Source organism: Canis lupus, chromosome 10 (assembly GCF_003254725.2).
Source record: "Canis lupus dingo isolate Sandy chromosome 10, ASM325472v2, whole genome shotgun sequence".
In the NCBI taxonomy this organism is placed as follows: Eukaryota; Metazoa; Chordata; class Mammalia; order Carnivora; family Canidae; genus Canis; species Canis lupus.
The window spans coordinates 5,833,152-5,858,479 of NC_064252.1; the positions used below are offsets into that span (position 1 = coordinate 5,833,152).

General features: G+C 32.3%; 1 protein-coding gene and 1 long non-coding RNA gene across 13 annotated transcripts in view; one reads left to right on the forward strand and one right to left on the reverse strand.

The window, feature by feature from the left end:
• The window catches only part of USP15 (ubiquitin specific peptidase 15), a 122,905-nt gene that overhangs the window by 62,891 nt on the left and 34,686 nt on the right, over positions 1-25,328 (forward strand). For 5 of the 12 annotated variants that reach the window (XR_007413343.1, XR_007413344.1, XR_007413346.1 and 2 more), the window contains exons 7-8: positions 11,513-11,599; positions 17,581-17,725. Coding sequence is in view for 8 of the 12 variants with exons in the window: in XM_025476763.3 (XP_025332548.1) it covers positions 11,513-11,599; positions 17,581-17,725 (232 nt within the window). In the remaining 4 variants the exon portion in view is untranslated. Of the gene's footprint in view, positions 1-11,512; positions 11,600-17,141; positions 17,346-17,580; positions 17,726-22,128; positions 22,235-25,328 lie in introns of those variants that run through there. The other 7 variants (XM_025476764.3, XM_035696589.2, XM_049115109.1 and 4 more) reach the window with 6 other exon arrangements.
• The window catches only part of LOC112677937 (uncharacterized), a 73,920-nt gene continuing 70,735 nt past the window's right edge, over positions 22,144-25,328 (reverse strand). Inside the window, exons 6-7 of the long non-coding RNA XR_007413347.1 lie at positions 23,194-23,255; positions 22,144-22,280 (exon numbers count right to left, since the gene is read on the reverse strand). This is a non-coding gene — a long non-coding RNA (uncharacterized LOC112677937). The remainder of the gene's footprint in view (positions 22,281-23,193; positions 23,256-25,328) is intronic.

The window sequence follows — 25,328 nt, forward strand, 5'->3', positions numbered from 1 at the left end:
AAAATCTGTATTAGAAATCTAAACCTACCTAAAAAATACTGAAGTTTCCTATCTGGAATTTTCTGCTGGATGCCAAAATGTGATTGGAAAATTTCATCTTTATATTCATGTTATATTTTTGAAATAGTCTAGTGCTTGGTTTTTTCAGAACTTGCATTTCTAATTTAGTTTTTCTGATTTCTCACAACCTCTGAAAACAGTGTTTTGCAGTAATACCTTAGAAAAATTTTAACCCAAGATTTTCTCTTTTGTTAAATTTGACCATTTGTTTTCCAAAGATGTTGACATTGGGTACGTAGTATAATTACTCAGTTGGAAAAACATGGCTAGTTAAATCCTGTATTTCAAAAACTTTATTTTTAAAGTAGAATAATTATAAAAGCTAGAGGTTCCTGAAGAGAGGAGAAACCTAATTCATAAATTATACTCCTTACTTTTCAGAGCTTAATGTAGCCATAGCTTCTGAGCTACAAATCTATTAAATTTTGACTAAGTTGTATAATTAATTTTTTCTGTATAGTTTTATTTAGGTATAGTTATTTCAAAGAATAGCTTTGGGAATATGAATTTACCCAAAAAATCTAAATTTTACTGTTTTTCTGAAATAAAAAATACTCTTACTGAGAGTAGCACAAGAAGTTGATTTAATTCAAACAGTTTCATTAATTCAAAAATACTGACAAAAGACGTGTGATGAAGTATCTGGTGAATGAAAGTTGAGGGTTATTGATGATTATGAAAAAGACAATTTTCACGGGCCAGAAAACATCCAGAGAAGAATCCAAAATCGTCCTCATAAGGCATGAGAGGCCAAGAATAATCAGATGGAAAACTAAGCGAGTAGTTCTTACTCATACGTTGTCTCTCTGCCATTTGTGTTGTTCTGATTAACAAAATTCCACACTGGTGACCAAAACACTAAGTATAAACTTAATCTGGTGCCGTATTAGTTTTTTTACAGCGCTCTGTCCTTGAGTGCTCTTCTTGGCAAGAGGAAGTATTTCATAAAACTATTGCATACTACTTTTTGCTCAAGATAAATAATAAAAACATTTAGGTGACTCGGCAGTATTCTGTTTTTGTTTTTTACACCATCTGTTTCAATACTGTATTTGCTTAAATACATTCAGAAAAACTTAATATGTACTTCTTTAGAATTTTTTAGAGAGTGATTAAGCCAAATTTGTGTATATAATTAGAAGGTTAACTGTATAAATGGATTCAGAAATGGTGCATAGACCTAGTTGATTAAAAATTATGAAATATATATTAGGAAACTCTTAACTGTAAAGTATTGGTTTCATTTTGACAAACTGTACTGAGACTTTTAAAGTATTTATAAGTAAGATAGGTTCTGCTTATTTGAAACAGTAAATTTGGTTATTGCATATTAACAAGCTATATTTATCATAATTCACTAAAAATACACTCTCAAAGTTTCTATGAAAGTATACAAATTTGTTACCAGTTTTACTCTTTTTCAGACACGAAACCTAGGATTGAATGATTTGATTTTGTGGGGGGTCGAGAGAATAGCTCATAAGCCAGCTTTTGATTCCTTGTCATTCATTTATATTCACATATTTTAAATTAATAATGTGTCTTAAATTTAAAATGCAACCTATGAGCCATAAATCTAGGGTAATATTCCCAAAACCTATACTTTGTTGTAATTTTTGTTTGTTTTGTTTTTTTGTTTGTTTTTTTTAATTTATGATAGTCACAGAGAGAGAGAGAGAGAGAGAGGCAGAGACATAGGCAGAGGGAGAAGCAGTCTCCATGCAGGGACCCCGACGAGGGATTCGATCCCGGGTCTCCAGGATCGCGCCCTGGGCCAAAGGCAGGCGCTAAACCGCTGCGCCACCCAGGGATCCCACTTTGTTGTAATTTTTAAAGACATCTTGAATCTTTACAAATTTTCTTTCATTTTATCATTCTTTCATTATATCACTTTACCTTGTTCTTAGTATTGTTCTCCTTAAGAAAAATATATAGAATGACTTTCTCTGAGACTCTAAATTGAGGTAATGGAACAAACAAAACTGCCTAGGATGCAATTAAAAGATAGAGAACCAAAGCTTGAAGAGTAATAACTGCAGCTGTGGAGTTATATTCCAAAGGTGAGAAATATAAGCATATATGAATTTTCTAATATAAAATATAAGGACTTATATACTAAATTTTAAAGAGTGTCCTGAAGTAATGACATAAAAAGATCAAAGAGAAAGAATAATCTTGAACATTCAGGAAAACTTGGAACCCATTATGTCATAGAGGCCAAGGGGAAGAAAGCTTTTAGAAAAAAGGAAATGGGACACCTGGTTGGCTTAGTGGTTGAGGGGCACCTTCGGCTCTGGATGTGGGTGGTCCTGAAGTCCCAGGATCAAGCCCTACATTGGGCTCCCCTCGAGGAGCCTACTTCTTCCTCTGCCTGTGTCTCTGCCTCTCTCTTTCTGTGTGTCTCATGAATAAATAAAATCTTTTTTTTAAAAAAAAAAAGGAAGAAAGAAAATGGTCAGCATTGCTAAATGATGCAGAGAGTGGCAGAAGAACAAGATTCCATCTATTTGACAGATGGAAACAGCATATTGGGAATCCGAATAGATTATAGGAGGGGACGCCTGGGTGGCTCAGCCGTTAAGCGCCTGCCTTTGGCCCAGGGCGTGTTTCCGGTGACCTGAGATCAAGTCCCATGTCGGGCTCCCTGCATGGAGCCTGCTTCTGTCTCTGCCTATGTGTTTGTCATGGATAAATAAATTTTTTTAAAAATTTAAAAAAAAAAGAAATAGGTTATAGGAAAAGTGGAATCGAGTGATCAGAAAATGAAACAACTGGTATAGATCACTCATCATGAAATGTACTGAAGGAAGAAAGATAACTAAGGGGGTATTTGGTTGAAAGGCAAGATTCCTAGAGAGGAGGAGAAACTGCTTTATATATTAATCTTTTTGTTATTTGAAAATATATGTCCTTTCTTAGGTGTTTGTCACCTAAAGATAGGCATCGTAATAATGTTAAAAGGAAGTTCCTGTGTGCTAATTACCAATAAACTGCTTTTTTCTGTTATTTTAGCTATCCAAGCTCCAAATCCTTTTGGATGCTTGTGCCTGCACATAAACACACTTCCCAAAACTGCACTTTGAGGTTTCTCATTTTAAAACCCATTAAGATCTTTATATGCACACTCCTTTGAAATGCTGAAAATACATTTCCTTCATTTAAACCGACCAACTTTCTGTTGTGAAATATAATATAACATAGTACCAGTACCATGTTTCCAAGTTTTGCCAAACAGAGCATGGTCACAATCAAGTTTAATAACTAGCATTAGATTCAATGTTTAAAAGCCATATCCAGATTAAATTGAAGTTAGAAATTTTAGAGAGTATATTTCATGCATAGACTATAATGTAAGTGTACGGTTCTTGCGTAGATAGATGCTTGGTATTCCTAGGTACTCATAAATTATTGGATTTAGTTTGTTTTTGTTCCATGGTTTGATCCAAGAAAGATTTGAGCTGTTTACAGTAATTCACATGAGTCAAGGTTAACTATATGAATAGATACAGAAATCATTCAGATGTTAAACTCAGTCACAGTAAGATGAAACCAGAGAAGTTAGCTGGCAGGAGCAAGTTAGGACTTTTGAAGTTATTAAAATTGATCTGCAAATGTATGGGCTTGTTTTGGGTCCTGATTCAAACCAACCAGTTGAAAAGATACTTTTGAGACAATTGGGGGAAAAGTGAACATGAACAGACTATTCAATTGGGACTGACAATGGTATCAGAAAGGATCCCTTAACCTGTTAGGGATATATACTGTAATTTTTTGTTTGTTAGTATCAAGTTTTTATTTAAATTCCGTATCATATAGTGTAATACTAGTTTCAGGAGTAGAATTCAAAGATTCATCACTTACATATAATACCCAGTGCTCATCACAAGTGCCCTCCTTAATACCCATCACCTGTTAAACCCATCCTCCCACCCACCTCCCTTCCAGCAACCCTCAGTTTGTTCTCTATAGTTAAGAATCTGTTTTATGATTCGCTTCTCTTTTCCCCTATGTTCAACTGTCTTGCTTTTTAAATTCCATGTATCAGTGAAATCATATGCTGTTTTGTCTTTCTCTGACTTATTTAACTTAGCATTATACACTCCAGCTCCATCCACATTGTTCCAAATGGCAATATTTCATTCTTTTTATGACTAATATTCCATTGTCTATATACAGGTGAAATTATGAATGTCTTAGATTTGTTTTTAAATGGTCCAGTAAAACATGGAGGAAGGGAAGGGGATAAGGATAAAGCCAAAGTGGCAAGATGTTAATTTTTGAAGTTGAGAGTTTGGTACTGGGTACATGAGGATTTTTGCATGTTTGGAAATTTCTAGAAGTTGAACATAAAAATGTATTGCAGTTTTGGTGCTGGGATTCATAATGGCTAAAGTTTTTTTTTTTTTAAGTGGAATGTTTTATGTTACAGTTATCATTGATAATAGTCAAAATGAACAAAAATAAAGTTATGAGAAGCAATTTATATATAAATTCTCTTAAACTCTCTTTCATTTATCTGTAAATAGCTAACATGGGCACACAGCAAATGCTTGTTGAACTAATCTCTAATCTCACAAAAGTAAAAGTGTTTAATTTTTAAAGAGATTTAAATTTTTCTTTTTCTCTAAGAACTTACCTTTTAGACATGGGTAGAGTTTAAGGTTGGTCTCGTTTTTCTTAATAAGATAATTCTTGTTTTATAGTGTTAGATTTCACAACATTAGGTGGTTGTATGTCAGATTTGAAAATACCTATACACATCTTTGTTTTACTGTGTCAGCATAGAGACTTAACATCTGTATTTTGGCTGCTCAGTATAGTATTAGGTTTTCATGTAAGTTAACTATTCAGTTAATTTATCAAGAATATTCAGTTAATTTATCAAGTTGTATTTTTCTGTTGAATCAAAACGTTCAACTTACAGCCTTGAATTGTATGCATTTACTTGAAACGGAAATAGGGCAATTCAGATATACTATATTTGTCTGGCATGAAGTTTGATTTTCTGCCTTCATGAAATAATATCAGCCATTGATGTTTTGCTGTTTTCTGTCTTAAGAGATGGATCTCGATCCCTACCTTATACTTAGTCCAAATTAGTTTAACACTAGGTAACTGGCTTAGTATCTGATCTATGTGTAATATTTCTGAGTCATTTTTTTCTCCCCTCTCTTTAAAAAACCAGTAGAGCAGAGTTGCTGAGAACAGTATAATTTCTAAATTACTTCAAAGAAATAGAACTAAAAGGCTCAGGTTATAATCCACAGACTGACTAGTCAACCCCTAAGTTAACTCCACAATTGTTAGCTAACATTGGGATATGAACTGTTATCTAGGTCAGTAGTTGGAATCAGAATAGATAGTGATCTGTTAACATTCATCCGTAATGTCTATAACAGCATTTAAAAAGTGTTAATACTTCAGCTTTACCTGTGGACCATATCCATCCTTCTCTTTTGGATCATTGTGCTATAAAGGACAATCTTTACCAGTGTTACTTATCTCAGTGCTTCTTAGAACTTGCTTTTTCTTTCATTATCTCCTTCCTTCTACTTATATGTATATATTTAAATGCCTAGCATACTGCCACACATAGAGTAGACACTCACTTAACAGTAATTCATTCCTTTTCTTTCTTTTCCAGTGTCATCTCCCCCTCACCTCCAGCCTATAAATCTAAATCTGTATTTTATTTTATTTTTAAAGATGTTATTCATGAGAGACACACAGAGACAGAGACGTAGGCTGATGGAGCCTGATGTTGGTGGGACTCGAGCCCACAATCCCAGGACAATGACCTAAGCCAAAGGCAGATGCTCAACCACTGAGCCATCCAGGTGCCCTCTAGTCGTGTCTTTAAAAACAAAAACAAAAACAAAAACAAAAAAACCCGTATGTCCTCCAAATATCATTCTTTAGGGTTTTTTTTTTTTTCCTTTTGACAGCCAACTTTAAAAAGGCAGTACTTATTATTTCTTACCACCCATTCAGGATTTAACAAAGTCCTTATTTGACCTTTTTGTATCCCAGTTTATTTGACCTTCCTTTAATACTTCTTTTTGTTAACTGTCTCCTAAAGAATTTTTCTTGGGATCCCTGGGTGGCGCAGCGGTTTGGCGCCTGCCTTTGGCCCAGGGCGCGATCCTGGAGACCCGGGATCGAATCCCACGTCGGGCTCCCGGTGCATGGGGCCTGCTTCTCCCTCTGCCTGTGTCTCTGCCTCTCTCTCTCTCTCTCTCTCTGTGACTATCATAAATAAATAAATAAATAATTAAAAAAAATTAAAAAAAAAGACTTTTTCTTGATTTAAATCCATGATTCAAGAACTGTTTTCACTTCTCTAACAAATTCTCTGGCTGGCTGGTACTCTTTCTCTCCAGGACTGCCATATTTGCTTGTTGGGTTATGTACTGCACAGTTCTTGGGCATTTTCCACATTTGTAATCTATATGAAAGGCCCTCCTTGGTACTGGGCAGTATACAGCTTCGCTGCCTACATGCAGCAGCTTTGCTTACAACTTAAATGCATTAATATTTCACAAATTTCCATCTGATGACTTCTCCTTTCATACCATAATACGTTCTCAAAATCAGTGGATGGACTGTATGCTAATTCTTTTCCTCAGCTCAAACTGACAGAAATATGCCACTATTTTTCTAGCTCAGAACTCTCTTCTGAATTCTGGATTTTTTTCTAAATGTCATGTAGGATTTGCCATGTAAGATTCAACTAAAATCTTACCTTATCTTCTCCCATTCCCTCAACCTAATCTATATCTATGTCCTATTTCCTATTTCAGGTATCGTTTCAGAGCTATCTTGAGTTCTTCCTTCAACTTCATTCTTTTCATCTAATTAGTTAGCAGTCTTGCAGTTGCTACCTCCTAAGCCTGAAGTTTTCAGATGTATTGATCTTGGGTGTACCCCTTTACATTGTTAAAGTTATTTTTTAAAAAGACTTGTTAAAAAAAAAAAAAAAGACTTGTTAACTTACTTGAGATAGAGAGTGAGACATTCTTAAAAATTATTAAGGACACAAAGAACTTTATAAAAGTGGATTAGAAATCAAACTTTTACATATTTAGTTATAAATAACAATATTAAAACCATTCTATTTTGACATAAATAATATTTTTATGAAAAATAACCTTTAAGACAAAATGATGTACTGAAAAGAGTAGAACTGTTTTACATTTTGAAATTTCTTTAATATCTGACTAAACAGAAGATAGCTAAATTTTCATTTGTTTTTGTTTATTGTGATATATTGTTCAGATTGTTTATTGTGATATATTGTTTGGATTGAAGTATATAAAGAAAACTCAGCCTCACAGATATGTAGTTAGAACACAGAGAAGTATTTGCAGATAATTAATACCACATCAGAACTTGACCAGTGGTGGCTTAATGATGAAAATGTAATTGCAGTGTGGAATCTGAAACTACATCAATGAACTTTTTATAAAACTATTGTGTTAAAATTTGTTATGTGTAACTTGATGCAGTTGGAAAATACTGATTCATGGAGTTATGCAGATAGTCTAAATATTGACATAATTCATCATACAATATTTTTAAATCACATTTGTTAAAACATCACCAATCTTACGAGGAAAGTCTTTAAGTAGTGAAAAGCTATCAAGCTTCACGGTGGCAAAGTCAGGTTTTCCAGGATTCCGTTTTTTGTTGATCACTTGAATGTTATTGGCAACAACAAATACTTTCAAGTTTTTTCCCTGAAGTTACAGGCTCCCTTCATTTATTTTTGAGAAGATGTCTGTCCGATAGCCTTTTATGTGAAAGAGTGGCACAGTGAAAAGAGAAGCTAGTTTCTCTTGAAGTTGAAATAATTGCATCAGACTTTTTTCCTCATGACAGTCATTTTCTTCAGTATAGAATGGATGTGCTCTATAGAGACTTGCCAGTTTGTCAAATAATATTAAATGTGTATTTAATAAAATCATTATTTTTTTATCTTTTCAACATGAATATTCTTAAGTAAAACTGTTTTCCACTGCAAGGAGGTGATGAAGAATACAATGATTCTAGTTTTAATTTGGTGCTGCTGCTTTAACTCATGCTAAGGTGTCAGCAATTTTACCCGCCATTGTTTTTGCACTATCATTGCAAATATCCATCCAATGAAAGGGTCAAATAACAGGATCGATTCCCACGTTGGGTTCCCTTCATGGAGCCTACTTCTCTCTCTGCCTGTGTCTCTGCCTCTCTCTCTCTCTCTCTCTCTCTCTCTCTCTCTTTCTCTCTGTCTCACATGAATAAATAAATAAAATCTTTAAAAAAAAAATCGTGAGACCCTCTAAGGGTCCACTGACTATATTTTGAGAGCCATTTCTTAAACATCCAACTCATGTTGCCTGTGCCCACTCTGTGGTCTTTGCCCCAGTCTTTATTAATTTTATTAATCTGGTCTCCTAAGTGAACCTCTCAATCTCCTTTCTCCTTCTCAAGAATTACCTTTCTAGAGTACAAATCTGATAGTCCCTTTTAAACTCTTTCAACATGCCCAGCACAATGGTATAAGATCTAATAAAATTCCTTCATAAAACATAAAAGGTCTTTTATTATATGCCTACCTTATTAACTTCTGTACCTATCACTACACACCTACAGCTCTTTAAGCCAAACTGAATTTATTGATAATTCCCTAAACACCTCTTAGTTTCGACAATCCCAAGCATTTGTGTGTGCTGTTCTTTCCACCTGGAATACTGTCACTTCGAGTTTCCACTTACCTCTCCAACTCTGTGCATCATTTTAAATTGCCTCATGTTAACTACCCACAAAGTTTTATATTTTGTTATAAATTTAAAATTGGTTACAGGACTTCTTACACTGTTTTTTTTTTTTAATTTTTTTTTAAACATTTTTATTTATTTATGACAGTCACAGAGAGAGAGAGAGGCAGGGACATAGGCAGAGGGAGAAGCAGGCTCCATGCACCGAGAGCCCGACATGGGATTCAATCCCGGGTCTCCAGGATCGCGCCCTGGGCCAAAGGCAGGCACCAAACCGCTGCGCCACCCAGGGATCCCTCTTACACTGTTTTATAGTTATTTTGCTTATGTGTTATTTTCTCCCACTAGATTGTGAGCTATTTGAGGTTGCAGGAACTGTGTCCTTGTATTCCTAGTACTTACCAAGGGCAAGGCATATAGTAGTCATTTAATAAATCTTTGAGTAGGGATCCCTGGGTGGCGCAGTGGTTTGGCGCCTGCCTTTGGCCCAGGGCGCGATCCTGGAGATCCGGGATCGAATCCCACGTTGGGCTCCCGGTGCATGGAGCCTGCTTCTCCCTCTGCCTCTCTCTCTCTCTCTCTCTCTCTCTGTGTGTGTGTGACTATCATAAATAAATAAAAATTAAAAAAAAAATCTTTGAGTATTTCAGTGAATTTCATAGAAACTTGTAATACTATCCTTGGATAGGGTTGCTAATGAGTACTAAAAAGACCACAAATGGTCAGAGAAGGAAAAATATATGTGCCTCAGCCACTCTATTGGATAAAGTAATCTTTATTCCCATAAATTGACTTTAAGTAAAATTCAAAAGGACATTTCAATATATTTGTTTCTGAAAATTTGAAGTGAATTAAATTCTAGTTAAGTGGATCACATTTTAAAAAATTAATCTCCTAAATTCATTGTAACTCAATCTCTAATAAACTTGGATTTTTTTTTTTTTTTTTTTTTTTTAGGATTTTATTTTGGGGCAGCCTGGGTGGCTCAGCGGTTGGGCATCTGCCTTCAGCCCAGGGCATGATACTGGAGACCCAGGATCGAGTCCCACGTCAGGCTCCCTGCATGGAGCCTGCTTCTCCCTCTGCTTGAGTCTCTGCCTCTCGCTCACACTCTCTCTCATGAATAAATAAATAAATCTTAAAAAAATAAAGATTTTATTTATTCATGAGAGACACACAGAGAGAGGCAGAGACATAGGAAGAGGGTGGAGAAGCAGGCTCCATGCAGGGAGCCCGATGCAGGACTCGATCCCGGGTCTCCAGGATCACGCCCTGGGCTGAAGGCAGATGCCCAAATGCTGAGCCACCTGGGTGCCCCTTGGGCGCCCCTTTTTTCTTTGCTAATTTAACATTCTTAACATGAAGGCAAAAATGCCAGGATACTTCTATATTTTTATTAATATTTAAAAACTAGTACCTTAAAATATTAAGATAACCTTTTAAATGTGTCCTCTACATTGTTTTATATTAAAAAGTTGGTTGATTGTGTTTTATGTTTTGAACTTAGTAGAGTGAAATAATATCTCGTAAAGTCTTCTGTCAGAAAGGCATCTAAATAGAGGTCTTACTTAATATAATCTACCTTATACAACTTGTATCAACAAAAAGAAACTCTTAAAATAAATTTTTACCAAGATTTCATAATATATAAAATTTTTAAAGTTCAATAAAAATGTTTATGTGTAAGAAATTTTTTTGCCCACCATGTATTCTGCTTAATGCATTGCAAGTGTATAGATTAGGTGAAATCTAAATCATCTAAAATTTGTAAACCAGGCAGATTTTGTGGATTTTACTTTCCTGCCCATTTACCAATTCATTGTTCATTAGCACTTGATTAAAGAAAATAATTACTAAAAACTAACCACTTTGGGCCTCACTTAGAATTTATGATGAATGAGATGCTAGACTGACAATTTTTATAGCCCATGGGCTAGGTGTTGCCGAGTAAATTAAAATTGTTTACAAAATTACAAGGGAAATTAAATCTTTAAGAGACCTTTAAGTATTTAATTGATTATAAATCATGCCCTTAAAGCATATCGGTTGATTAAAAGCCATTAGTAATTGAGATTTCTCCAAAAAGATTCTGAAGTAGTGAGGTGTGTAATATATAGTCAGATGTATGTTTGTTTGTTTTTTTCAGTTTTTATAGAGATAACTTTGGCCAAAAAATAACTTCTCGGGATTTTGTTTTGAATTCTTTTATGCTATTGTATCCCTGTTGCCTTACATTTTAAAGAGTTGGTAAATCGTTGGATCTCTGTGTCACTGTTGTGTAGAAGTAGGTTCCTACTGAGATACAAGTTGGATTTCCTTTCCACGCTTCCTTAAAAAAATTGATATTTTCGTTCTACCAGTTGAAGGTAATTATTATTTGTAAAATATTTAAAGTGGTTATCTGAACTCAGAAATGGATGTATTGAGTCAGTAGATTTGTAGAAATAATAAAATACCAAATTGTATATTTAGTTTGATAAATTTCCTTTGAAAATAGTTCCCTTTTGTACCATTATTTTTATATGAAAAAAATACATAGGAAATAGAAAAGCAAAGGATATATAGTGAATTTGCTCATGAATCTGTTTTCCAGCATTCATTTACTACATACATTGTCATCTGTTCTTTCTTTATTTCATAATTAATTTCAAAATTCAGCATTTTTTATCTAATTTAACATTTTCATATTTTTAAAGGTCCCCAGGTGCATCCAATTTTTCAGCTTTACCAAAGATCTCTCCTTCATCTCTATCAAATAATTATAACAACATCAACAACAGAAAGTAAGCACTGAATCTTAAAAACTCTTTGTTTAATTGATCGCCCTATTGTGGTTGCAAAAAATCTCTTGTATCTAAAACTTAGAATAAAAGTCTTAATGCATTAAAATTGATTTTTTTTTAAATTACTGACCAGTTCTTCTAGGAGTAACTTTACAAGAAAGCACAGTTATAAACTTCTTGATTTAATACATAAGATATTAATTCACTAAAAGAGAAATAAAGTAGTTTCAGAATTTTACTTTTTAAACACTAATTATTGAAAATATATATAGAAGTCTGTTAGAACTCAATTTTTTAGGACGAGTATAAATTTCAGATGTCATTTGGGAACTAGACATAAAATCACCTACAATATGTAGTGTTTTTAAAAAATATGTATCAGTGATTCTCACCTGGAAAGCATACATCAATTTTTACATTTATCAAGAAGGCAATCATTTTTTCTTTAAAACAGTCAGAGAAGTAATTCCTTTGCCCCATCATGAATAATATTCAGTATCTTTGAATTTATGAAAGTTACACGAAAGTGTATGCTATCTTGCCATAAGAAAAAAGGTTAAAAATCACTTGGGCATCTCTATTACAGTCTGATGTGGGCTTATTACCTTGAAAATTGTCATGGCTTTTTATTTTATAGAAAAGGATAAAATGAAAGCTTTTATTACTTGTGATTAGTCCAAATTATGGGAAGAACCTTAATCTAAAGACAATTACCCTGTTGCTATTTCTTGAATGTATACATTACATTGTGGTTTATTTTTTTTAGGTTAACTGTATGTAGTTAAATATTTGCACTTCTTGTCCAGTTCATAAGTGGCATCTGATTCCCCAAAGAGTAAATTTGAAAAAAGCGAAGGCTATTTGTGAAATAATTTTCAAAGTAACATCATTAATTGAATTTATAGGTTTAATTAATCTTCCCTTAAAATTCATATCTGGGGTGGGGAGAGGGCTTGACAAAGTTATTTTAATATACATCTAGATTATAAATATATAAGACTAACTGAAATAATTTTTGGAAAGGAAAATGAAAAAGTATTCATCCTACTAAATATCGCAATCTGTTGTAAAGATTTAAGAGTTCAAACAGCATAGTAGTGACCCAAGAATACATCTACAGATTAGTGAAATAGAAAAGACAGTCCAGAAACAGCCATTTATACAAAAGAATTTAGTGTGATCAGATAACATTGTTGACTAATGGAGAATGAAAAGATTATCCAGGAAACGATCGGAAAATTGGATCACTATTGAGAATTTCTCTTTAAAATTTTATATTATATTGACTTTTTAATTGTTAGGCATATAAAAATTAAAAGAAAATTAAAAGGCAAATAAATTGAAAAAAATACTTGCCACAAATCACAAATAGATACTTAATATATCAATGTCCTAAAGATCAGTGAGAAATTTTCTAAAGCAAGTAGAAAAATGAGTAAATGATACAGCTGACAATAAAAGCAAAATAATTAAATATATAAACATTTTAAATACTCAAATTCACAACTAACTAGAGATGGGTAAATTAAAACCATAAAAAAACTCCACTTCTCTCCACTTCAATGTCACTGGGAAATATTAAGTAACAATACTTACTCTTGCAAGGATTTCATTTGAGTGGTTGGAGTATTAGTCCAACTCTTCTAGAAAAGAATTTGCCATATGTATCAAGAAGATTTAAAACATTAATTTTCTTATTTTAGTAATTTATAAAAGAACATGTATACCGTAATTACATTATAGTGTAACAGTGAAATATTAAAGACACTACGAATATCCAAAATTGCATTGTAGTATATTCTTTTCTATTTAAAAATGTATGTCCCCAGGCAGAAAAGTGAAAGGAAATACTCCTATAATCTGGTTTGTATTTTATATGGTATCTTTTGATTAAATTCATCAAAAATAATTTTTTCATAAGAGATAAAATACTCTTGTGTTTCTACCAATTGCAGATGCTCCCACATTTACTATAAAGAATTCAGTTCCAGGTATAACAATGCATTTATAGTTATTCTTTGGAGAGATTTTTTTTTTAACATTGTATGTAGACTGTATTGAGCATAGACTGTATTTTGACCTCTTGACTGGAGTCTTCACATTAGTATATGTGGTCTGGTGTGTTTCTGTTTTTGTCTAGTAAAAATATCATGGTATGATCAGATCTTAAAACCTCTGACTGCAAAAGATACTGAGAGGAATTGGAATATTTTCTTAAATTTGAAGTATGTTTAATGATTCTACTTCTATGGCTGGATTATATTTTTAGCTATTTATGTTTATTTTAGGCACTAAAATAGTCCTTTCATATTAGAAAATTTTTTATAGGAAATGGCTACTGAAGTACCACCATGGATAAAAGTAAAGCTTTAAAAGTAAAGCTTACCTTTCTTAGTCACAAAATTTAAACATTTGTAAAATAGAAAGTTTTTTTTTACTTGAATTTGAATTAATATTTTAATTATTTTGAATTTGAATTAATTTGAGTTTGAATTAATACAATAATAATTAGATTATTTCTCATAAAATTTATTTTTTTCGTTCAACTTGTACAAATAAGTAGGAGCTTAAGACTTCGTATGGAAATCACATAGTTTCTTTAACTGAAAGTATGTAAAGTGGATAGTAACAATTTTTAAATTAAGTGCATTTTTGAAACTTCATGTTACGTGGAATTTTTCTACAATTACCAAAGTATATGCTAAAATAAGGTTATAACTTACAAGTTTATATGAAGTTGCCAACAAATTCAAGACTTGAATTAAACTGATACATTGGTAAAATAAAAAGTTCTCAGTTCTAGAAATAAGGATATTAGTCATAAAGATAGTAACACAAAGTATACTTAGAACTATTTCATATAAATTTAATAAAGTTTTTATTAAAGACTAATATTATGAAGAATCAGTTGTTTGCCTTGATGTAGTAATTTTACCTGCTAGTCTATACAGTATTTGTTTTTGCCTCAATTGTAATTTAAATTCATTTTTAATATGTGCCAATTTCTTTCTTTCTGTGCATTTTTCTGTCTTGGCTATGTTTGCTTTGATATAACACTGCCTTTAAAAAATCTTTTTAATGTATGTATTGTCACAAATCTTGGCATTCCACATCAGAGCACATTTCTATTTTTATGTTAATTCATTTAAAGCTCTTTTATTTGAAATGGAAATGATCCCTGTAAGAGATTAAACTGTAAAAAAGCCTGCCAGAGCTAGCCAACCATATGGCTCTTTACAAATTACTTGCTGAAAGCGTCATTCATTAACTGCGAAATGAACATAATCATAGTTACAAAGATTGAATTATAGATTTATAATACTTATAATGTCAAATGTAAGTGCTAATTGAAAAGACAATCTGAAATGTCTATAGAAGGATAAGGGCTCACTTTTACCAAAAAATAAGTTACGTTTTTCAATGTATCTTCATTTAGAGTGATAGATTTATATATAATACAGAATTAATGTAGTATAATACTAAAATTCTCATTAGGATTACAGTCAGACTTCTTTATTTTTGCAAAATAGCACAGCCATAGAGGATAAGGACTAGGAAAAAAGTAGTCATAGATCTAGGTTTCCATGTACTTTGTTGAAGCCTTCAAGAACTGCTGGTTTGGGTATTTTCCATTACTTACTTTAATATTTGATTTAGGAAGCACATTATGTGGGTTGTAAGTGGCCAATCAATGTAGTATTAAAATATTTTATCAGTTTTCATTATTATCATTGAACATCTAGACTGAGTCTTTGGGCAAGGCTTATGCTTTGTCACTTAAACTGAAATGTAGATATCCTTTAAGATTAAAATTTTAAAAGACAAACGGCTTTGGCAAGGAAGTTTTTGTTGATTTCTCAGTAAATAAATATTCCTATCCCGGCAAATTCCATCCTTTTCCCACTAAGAAAGAGGAGACCTTCCAGCATCCATTTATTTGTGTTACTTGTGGCAGAGACAGATTACCTGAATATATACCTAAAGAATAAGCATGTAAATGTGCTTTTTTAGTCTTTTCACTTGTGTGTGTGTGCATGTGTATGTGTGTCTAGGCATGAGCATGTATTTGAGCATGCTTTCCCTGTGTATTCTCTCAAATTTTATTTCAATTTTATATCCGGGATATGTGTGGGGTGTTTTTGAACATGTAGAATGTGTAGAAAATATAGACCTTTCATTTTTGTATGTAGAGACTTTGATTTTTAGCACTTCTTACAGGAATAAAGGATAAACAGCATTTAGCTATTTGTTACATGTCCTCAAGGTTAAGATTCAAGAATCTAGTTATTTTTTTTAAGAATCTAGTTATTAATCACTGAGTGAACATATATTGAATTGCTAATAAGTGTCTTCTTGCACTTTATTAGTTACTGGGAATATAAAATATGAATCATAAAGTTAGTGATATGCCAAAACAAAAGATGCTGAATTCTATTTTTTATTTTATACTTCTTTTTTTTTTAAGACAAGTAAATATAGTGAAAAGTCTGGAAATTCTTGAATTGATCAAGATTGCATTTCTTTGGACTCTCCTGTTTTTCATTTCTTTTCTTTTTTTAAGTATCAGGATGTTTTGCTTTTTTGAGTCTGGAAACTGGTCTTTTTTTGAGGGGGGAGTATGTTCTTAAAAGTGTAAAAATATTAGTAGGTTAGCATTGTGTGTGTAGTTTGAGTTGAGGTAGCTTTGTTTTACCTGCGTAGCTTGTTGGGGGATATGTGTGTGTGTGTTTACTAAAGGCTTTGTTACAACAGGCAGTAAGCAGTTCACTTAAACTGTTATAAAGGGAAAGTCTAGAAGCTACAATAGAAAGTATTGGAAATTAAAAGTAAAAATTACTTTTAAAAAAGAATACCAGGAATAAATTGTAGCCAGTTGAAATTATCAGGGTTACTGATTCATCATGTTTATTTATAACATTATATTCTTTTATTTGAATCATGATTTGATTTTAAGTTTGACCTTGATTCTCGTTCAGGTTTTTTCTAATGAATTTAAAAAAGGAAAAAAAAAATGGTGACTTTTTTTTTTTTTTTTGGTGACTTTTTTTTTGTTTCGAAATGGTATGCTTTTGAATTATATCTGAAGTGTCCATTGTAAATATTTTATAAGATAACCTATTAAAAATGAAGGGAGAATCCATCCTTTTCCACAAAATTATTTTTTTATCACATGTAAAAAGAAAGTGGGACAATTTAACTTACTGATTGACTTTACATCTTTCTAAAATTACTCCGATTCTCTAAGGCTGAAGATTATATAGCTTTTTTTAAGATTAATATTTATTATGCTGATAGTCCAAATTATCCTAAGGTTATATTCATCTAGGGTAAATAAACTACATTATTGTAACAAACTAAAAGAAGGAAAGGGCAAATACTGGAGTGTATTGCTTAGAATCATTTCATTTTTGCAGCCCTGATAACCCCGGACTTTTTTCTGCATTTGAATACTAGATTTTGCTGGTCTAGCGTGGAAACTATAAATAGAATCTTCAATGCATCAGACCAGTGATGTCACAGAGGCCTTGGAAATCTCTGTTCTTACCTGTACCTAAAGTACAACTCCTCCCGTTTCTACTGTTCTCGTTGCATTACAGTAGCAGGATGTGAACGGGACATAAATGAGATGATTTATTGCTGCGGGTGGTGTTTAAAATCTGAATGTCTTAAATTTGATGGAGCAATGAAGAATGGAGCAAGCTGTGGAGTTGCTCCAGCTAATCAAGGGTAGAAAGATATAATAGTGGTTTGTATTGGTTGGTGTGGCATATGTATGCAGTGATTTTGCTAAATGGATAAGCAGTATCTTAATTAAAGGGGCTATTTTAATTTAGGTTTATGTCTTTAAAAGTACAAGTTAATTTTTTAAATAAAGTTTAATGACTGACCACCTATCTCAAATAGGTTTGAAGTACTCTGTTCATAGAACTGTATTGTAATAATTAGCTGCATTATGAAAAATATTCTTTGTTTTCTTCCAGTGTGAAAAACTCAAATTATTGTCTCCCATCATATACTGCTTATAAGAACTATGATTATTCAGAACCTGGCAGAAACAATGAACAGCCAGGCCTCTGTGGCCTAAGTAACTTGGGAAATACGTGTTTCATGAACTCAGCTATTCAGGTAGGTCTTTCCAAAGTGAAACTCCTATGTTTCATGGAAATCAGCAATAAAAGAAAAGTAGAGTTTTACATATCAGAACATGAGTATTATATATGTTTTGAGAGTTTATATTTTCATGGAAGATGTAAACATGCATGTTTGATTCATTCATTCTAGTGCTAACAGAATATCATTATCATGTTCCTCAATTAGGCAGCATATGATTGATTACCACATGGTAGAAGATTAACTATCATGTCACACAAAAACATAATTTCAAACAGAAAACCTAGGCTCTCTGAAAAGAAAAAGAAACCAAGTGAGATCTCTCCTTTATATTTTCAGTAGAAGTGTCATGTTTTTTTTGGACATTGATCGGAATGTTAGAGAATAAATCTTTTATGGTCATTGGTTTTCTAACTCTAAATAAATTTATTTTATCTTCTTTTTTAACCCTAGTGAGAAATTAAGATTTTTTTTAATTGAGAAAATTTTATAAACTTCCTTTTTGCATACATATTTTAACAATTCACTTTCTCTTTAAGATCTTTTTAATTTGGGGATATAATTGATCACTGCCCCTTTTTTCCCTTTCTTTCTCCATGGAGCTTCCCTTTTCTTTCTACTCTATCTATACCCTCTTCTAGCTTGTTGAATATGTCTTTGATTGACTTTGAAGTAATGAGATCCGTATTTTTTTTTAATATCACTGTCACTATTTATAAAATTAGAGATGGTTATTTCATTTCCCTTTTATAAATAAAATTCTGCATTTCAGAAAGCCCAAAATAATGATATACTATTTTTGATATTTCAGTTTTAACCTTTTTTTGTTGTTGTTTTGGTCCTTTTGTTTTGGAGGGTTTTTGATTTTTTGCAAATTCTAAAATATTACTTTTAAATCTGTAATTTTCTGTTCTTTATTCATATTTTAATACTGAGTTTCCTATGCCCAGGAGGCATCTTCCAAAGATAATAGATTAAATACAGAGTATGCCTTAATTAAGGACATTATAACAAGTCTTTTTTCACTATCTAAGAATAGTATTGGACTCTTCACCATCCAAGATTCTAAGTAATTCCTTTTGCACAAGGCATTAATCTCTTTGTCTCCTAAATTAACCATTGTCTTTACAGTATTCTTGGAAAATCAGAATTTGTCATAATTGTCTAGACCAGGAATTGGCAATCTTTTAAAAATGGGGACATAATTACTTAATTTCTGATTTCTTGGTTTAGAGTTGAGCCACTCAGAAAATAGTCTTTCCACTTAAGCAGATACAGTATAGGGTTGATAAACTCTTCTTTAAAACTTTAATCACACTAGTGTTACTTATGCTTTAATATGAATTATTTTATTTAAAATTATTTTTTTCTAGGATCCTAGTGCAGGTTAAATAAACATTTAAATTTTTAATCTTTATTTTTCTGGGAGAAGAGAAAAGGAACTCCTCTGAGAAGAGCAAGCCAAAACATATTATTACTCTGCCAACTATTTAGATAATAAGCTGTGTGAGTGCTGAGCTTTCAGAGATAGGAACAGGCCAAACAATTGTAATTTTATTTGGATGTCTGTTGGACTATTCTATCTAACCACTGAAAATCATCTTTAGTACCATCTCTGGAAAATGTTTTATATAAATGGTTACATTATAGCAGAAAACTGTCTTCTTGTATCATCAAGTCATATTAATTTTTAGATAACTCCTATCTTGACACTGCCAAAATTATTTTGGTTCTAGACACTTGATAAAGCTTGAGAAGTTTTTACTTTTTAATCTAAAATCAATCTTGGTACTTTCTTATAAGGATTAAGAAAATAACAACATAGGCATTAAAGATTTGAGTCTGTCAGAAAGAACAGGAGTTAGTGTTCATGCTAATCATTCAGAAGTGGCTCTGGCTTTCACTCAAACTGAATTCCTTCTAAGGGATTATTATGTTCTAGTTTCCTATGCCTCTGATACAGTCTTATTTAGTGTTTTGTCTCCAGATGGTTAACTATAATTTCTTTAAAATGAGTATTAAAATTAAATCTTCTAATCATTTACTTGAGCTAGATTTGGCGTTTGTTGAACTTTCTTATATATGTTTAAGGTATCAGAAACTTCATTCTATTAGTTTTTGCCTCACTTGAAATCAGTGTTAGTACAATAAATTGGTAGATCTAATGCTGACCCTCTCAATATATATCACCTTCACATATTTCATTTCAACTGAAATTAGAGCCATGAGGGTGAGGTTTGTTAGTGTGATAGTTTGTTACTTTCTGGTAATAATCATAAAGTAAGAAAAATTTTTGATGAAAATTCAGGGATGTTTAAATTTTAAGCACTGGATAATATTTCATGTCTGTGTCTTGGCTGGAGACTATACTTTCTGTAAATAAAACTCTCCTTTCAGTTTGGGCAAGAGAAAAAAAAATGAGTTTTTATTTTTGCTACTTCTTTTCATTCTAATCCACAATTAGAAAAGCTAATACTTCAGTTTTATTTTCTTAAAGCTTCTATGATTTTTGATTGATTTAGATGTTCACCCTCAAGCTGAAAACTCACCATTAAAGGGAATACAAAATTATGTCGGTAGCCTTTATCTCTGTTTTATGAACATGCATGTAAGTTGTAGGCCCACAGATGAAAGGGGTTAAAATATAACTAATAGACTAGATTTTTTTAAGTAAGTTTTTTAGATAGTTTCCTCAATTATCCTTTTTTTTTCAAGTTTCCTTATAACTTCTGTGAAATTGAAGACAATTCATGAACTTCAGAAAACATTATAGTATTTCTACTGATAATTTGAATTTCAGTGTAATTTCTTATATTCAATAATCCTAAAAAATACATAGATATTTTAGCACCTCAGGCAGTATGATTATTGATATAGCTAAAAAAAATATGTGAAAAGCATACCTCTTTTTTTGTATATGAGAATGGATTATGCTTACTAACCCATCAAGAGCCTTGAGGTAAAGAAATCTTTTGATTGCTTTTGATTAAAAACCAAGTGGCACCAAGCTGGTTGTGTATTAATGTTATTATTTAATTATATTTATATGCAAGATTTTCTCAGTAATGGTATGAATATTACATATTTTTGAGATTAGTACTGCCTTATGATTTTATCAAGTTATTATTGAATATGAAACATAAGGTACTTCTGTACATAGATCCTGACCTCATGAAGATTATAGTTTAGATACTGTGATTTTCATATTTTTGCCTTTTAATATGAAAGACTTTTTAAAAAATTATTACTATAAAAAGTTTAATTTTATCCTCAATATTTAACAGATGTAGTGAAGTTGCTTTGGTTGGATAAAGGGTTTAAAGTCCCATCTGCTTTCTCTTACTTTCCTTAATGGCCCCAGAAGCATTCTCATGGGATCCCAGGACTCTAAGGAACAGTCTGAAAACTATAGTATAGCAAGAAGAAAGAAAAGAACACATTAAAAATTAATAACACAGGGCAGCCCGGGTGGCTCAGCGGTTTAGCACCGCCTTCCGCCAAGGTTGTGATCCTGGAGACCCAGGATCGAGTCCCACATCGGGCTCCCTGCATGGAGCCTGCTTCTCCCTCTGCTTGTGTTTCTCCCTCTCTCTCTCTCAGTGTGTCTCTCATGAATAAATAAATAAAATCTTTTAAAAAAATTAGTAACACAGGTTATGAAGTTATACTGCCTGGATTAAAAGCATGTCTCTCTTATTTATTAACTATGTTACCCTATATAAGTTATTTCCACAATTCATTTTTCTCATCAGACGAGGAAAATAATAGGACCTGTATCTTAGGAATTTCATGGGGATTAAATGAGTCAAACAATATAAATATAGAACTCTTAGGATAATGACTAGCATTAGCACATCATAAATGAATAGGCAGTAGATTGATATTTTGTCTTTTTTTGTATTTGTTTTGTTTCAATTCAAGGAGCTAAGCAGAGTAACTGGAAAGAGTCTACTTTTGATAATCCTTGTATTTTTTATCCTTTCCTACAAGTCTCCTTTCACTTGGATTGAACCTAGTGAATGAAGAAGGAATTAATTGTATTTTTAATTCTTTTTCACGTAGTATTGCAGTAACGGTATTTAGCATCTCCATTTTTTAACTGGTTAGTTTAACTCTCCCTAGGCAAAGTAGTAGGCAAGGAATATAATAATGTAGAACTGTATGTGCAAATTCAGTCTTTGGAAAATTCAAAATTCTTGATTTCACGTTATCCCTGGCCTCAGCCTCCTGCGTAGTTATGATTGCAGGCATACACCATGGTCTAGTGGTAAAAATAAGTTAACAAAATAGTTTTCTAATGCCCTAAATTTTTGAGAGAATGTCTAGTTTTAAAATTTTGCATTATTGGAGGTAATTTTAATTAGCATCAGTTCAGTAGATTGAGGAGCACTCCAACCCTTGTCTTTTTCATTGTCAAGGCCTAGGAGGCTCATGATTGGCTTCCTGGAAGAAGCAACTCTGCAGATGGATTTGAAGCAAGGGAGTGATATGGTCTTTTCCACTGGAAAGCAGCATGGCGTAAGATGGTTGTTTTCAAACTCTTTACTTGGAAGTACTAGGGCTTCTTACTCTAGGAAGTCATAGAAAAAGAATGAAAGTAATGAAGAGTCTGTTGATTATTCCTGTCATTAGGTGTAAAATCAGTTGGGATTCCAAGCATTTTTAAAGTCAACTTTTTTTATGATCTGTTGGATTAGGAAAATAATCTATTCAGTAAATTCAGAAGAATGGCTTAAAACTTTTTTAAAAAACTTAAAAGTGAATAATACTACACAGAAATAACATTTTTTTGGAAGAAATTAGATTCTTATATTGTAAAACAGTGGAAAAGTCATTACTGAAGCAGTTATTTCTATGTTGTACTTTATAGCTTTGCATATGATTAAATATAATGCTGTTTTATTGTCATCCTGAGACATTCTCTTTGCATTTATTGGAACACTAGTTCTTAGAAGTCCAGATTAACATGAAGCTAATTTTATTCAAATTAACCAAATTTGTAGTCAATGAATGAAAATAGCTTTCGTCAAAAAAAAAAAATCATTTAACCCCTGACACATAAGAATTTTACAGTTAAAGATCTTAAATGACTTCTGATAAACTGAGAATATAGCTAATAGTTCAAATACTTCTTCTTATGGCAGACTTCTTAAAAATTATTATGACATAGAATATTGTATTAGTTTCATGTGTACCATATAGTGATTTGATACTCTTTGTACATTACAAAATGATCACCATGATAGATGTCGTCTTATTCTGTCACCATACAAAGTTATTACAAAATTATTAACCATATTCTCTATGCTTGTACTTTACATCTAATCCAGGAAATTAAACTCACTTTCTTGATTTCCTCCCATATTATGTGCCAAAAATTGCATGGCACTATCATCAAAAATATGTTTAATCATCTGTTAAATGACAACTGAATTGGGTCTTCTTTCCATTTTGATAAAAGTAAAGAAATGGAAATGACATACCTGTGTTAGAACCATTCACTTTCTCAACACGATACCAATGTTTTTACTTTTCTCTTTGAACTCTAGAGTAAGAGAGAAGTATTCCTTCTTTTAGAAAGAAGGAGGGGCTGGGAAAGGAGAACCAGAATTCTCAGGCATATTATTTCGGGGAAGAGTATAAATAGAGTTCTCTAAGAACATAGTTTTCATTACTGGGGGAGAAAAGGTATCTCTAAAAGCATGACTTGTACCTGAGTAACTTTGCTAATAGCGATTTCTTGTCATGAAAACATGCCTTTCTTAACTTTAGATACTGAAGGGGAATAATCTTGTCTGTCCTTCACATTTTCTGAACATATAATTTCTCTAGGTTTAATGACTCTATTTCTGAATTAGTATAGACTTAAATGTTTATCTGCCCCTAATTCTGTAATAGGGAATGATATGAGTATAGATTAGATAGAGATACAGGGATTATTTCAAGGAGTTAGTTGTAGGAATGCCTGGGTGCTCAGCGGTAAAGCATCTGCCTTTGGCTCAGCTCATGATCCCGGGTCCTGGGATCGAGTCCCTGCATGGAACCTGCTTCTCCCTCTGCCTCTGCCTCTTCCTCTCTCTCTCTGTTTCTCATGAATAAATAAAATCTTTAAAAAAAAAAAAAAAAGAGGAGTTAGTTGTATATAATTACACTTGACAGAATTGTTTTTATATTACTCTGGCTGGTCAAAACCCATTTACATATACTCATTAGATTGGATTACTTACAGTGATCACGAATCTTATAACAGCAGTTAACATAATTAGGCCAAAATATCTTGTATTGATTTTTTTTAAGATTTTTTTTTTTTAATTTTAAGTAATCTCTACACCCAACAAGGGTCTCAAACTCATAGTCCCAAAATCAAGAGTCACATGTTCCACCCACTGAGCCAGCCAGGATCCCCTCTTGTATTGATTTTAATAATTGTTGAAAGGATGTTCATTTGTAATTAAAGGAAAATGTAAGAAATGTCAGTCTGTAGTTTATAATGATAGCTACAAATTTGCTCTGCTCAAAAAAAAAAAAAAAAAAACTTGGAAAGTGGTTCCAAATTTACTTTTATCCTCTAAAAATTAAAATTTATTTTCTTGATGTCAAACTGTTTTCTAAGATCTATTTCTTCCTTTATTAAATATATACTAATATCATTCAGTACTTTATAATTAGAAGATTCTAAAATGTATTAGGCTCGTATTTCAAATTATAAATTGCTTTACTGAATAGTATCACGAGGAAATAGGGGATATTATACTGATAGAAGCTTTAAAAAAAGGAAAGGCACACTAAATCCCTCTTAAAGGCTTGTTTTGTCTTTTATCTATGTGTTTTAATGTATACATTTAAATTCTGGTCAACTGAGGCTGTGCTGTATTTATTACTAAAAAGTTCCTAATCTATTGAACTTTTTTCTTTTAATGTCATTTACCTTAAAATCCCCTTTCTAGGGCAGCCCCGGTGGCTCAGCGGTTTAGTGCCACTTTCAGCCCGGGGTGTGATCCTGGAGTCCCAGGATCGAGTCCCATGTCGGGCTCCTTGCATGGAGCCTGCTTCTCCCTCTGCCTGTGTCTCTGCCTTTCTCTCTCTCCCTGTGTCTCTCATGAATAAATAAATAAAATAAAATCTTAAAAAAAAAAAATCCCCTTTCTATTTTGGTTTGTGAGTAGAAACAGTTTGTAATTATGCTTACTGCTCATGCACATCTTCATTAATGTTCTCCTTTGCAAATAATTGCTTTAGTTCAATATTCTTTTAATATTATATTTATGGAAACTAATTGCTAAGTATTATCAGTCAGATCTTACAGTGATTTGTAAACTATGCTCTACTGGGTAGGGAGAAGGTCAGTGAGTTGGTACTGAAAACCATTGCTTAATTAATAATATTTAAAATAAATTACTAATTCTTATAAACTCATATTAAAAAATTAACAGCCCGGTAATAAACCTGCAGCCTCTGAGAACAATAGTACCTTTCTTTCATAGTGAAGGTTTTTCATATCATTGCCACATTTTTAATTTCCTCTTCACAGAGGTCTGTCATTTAGGGCATTAAGATACCTTTATTTCACTGATGAGAAAATTAAGGCAGGGAAAGTTTAAGTGACTTGTCATTCACC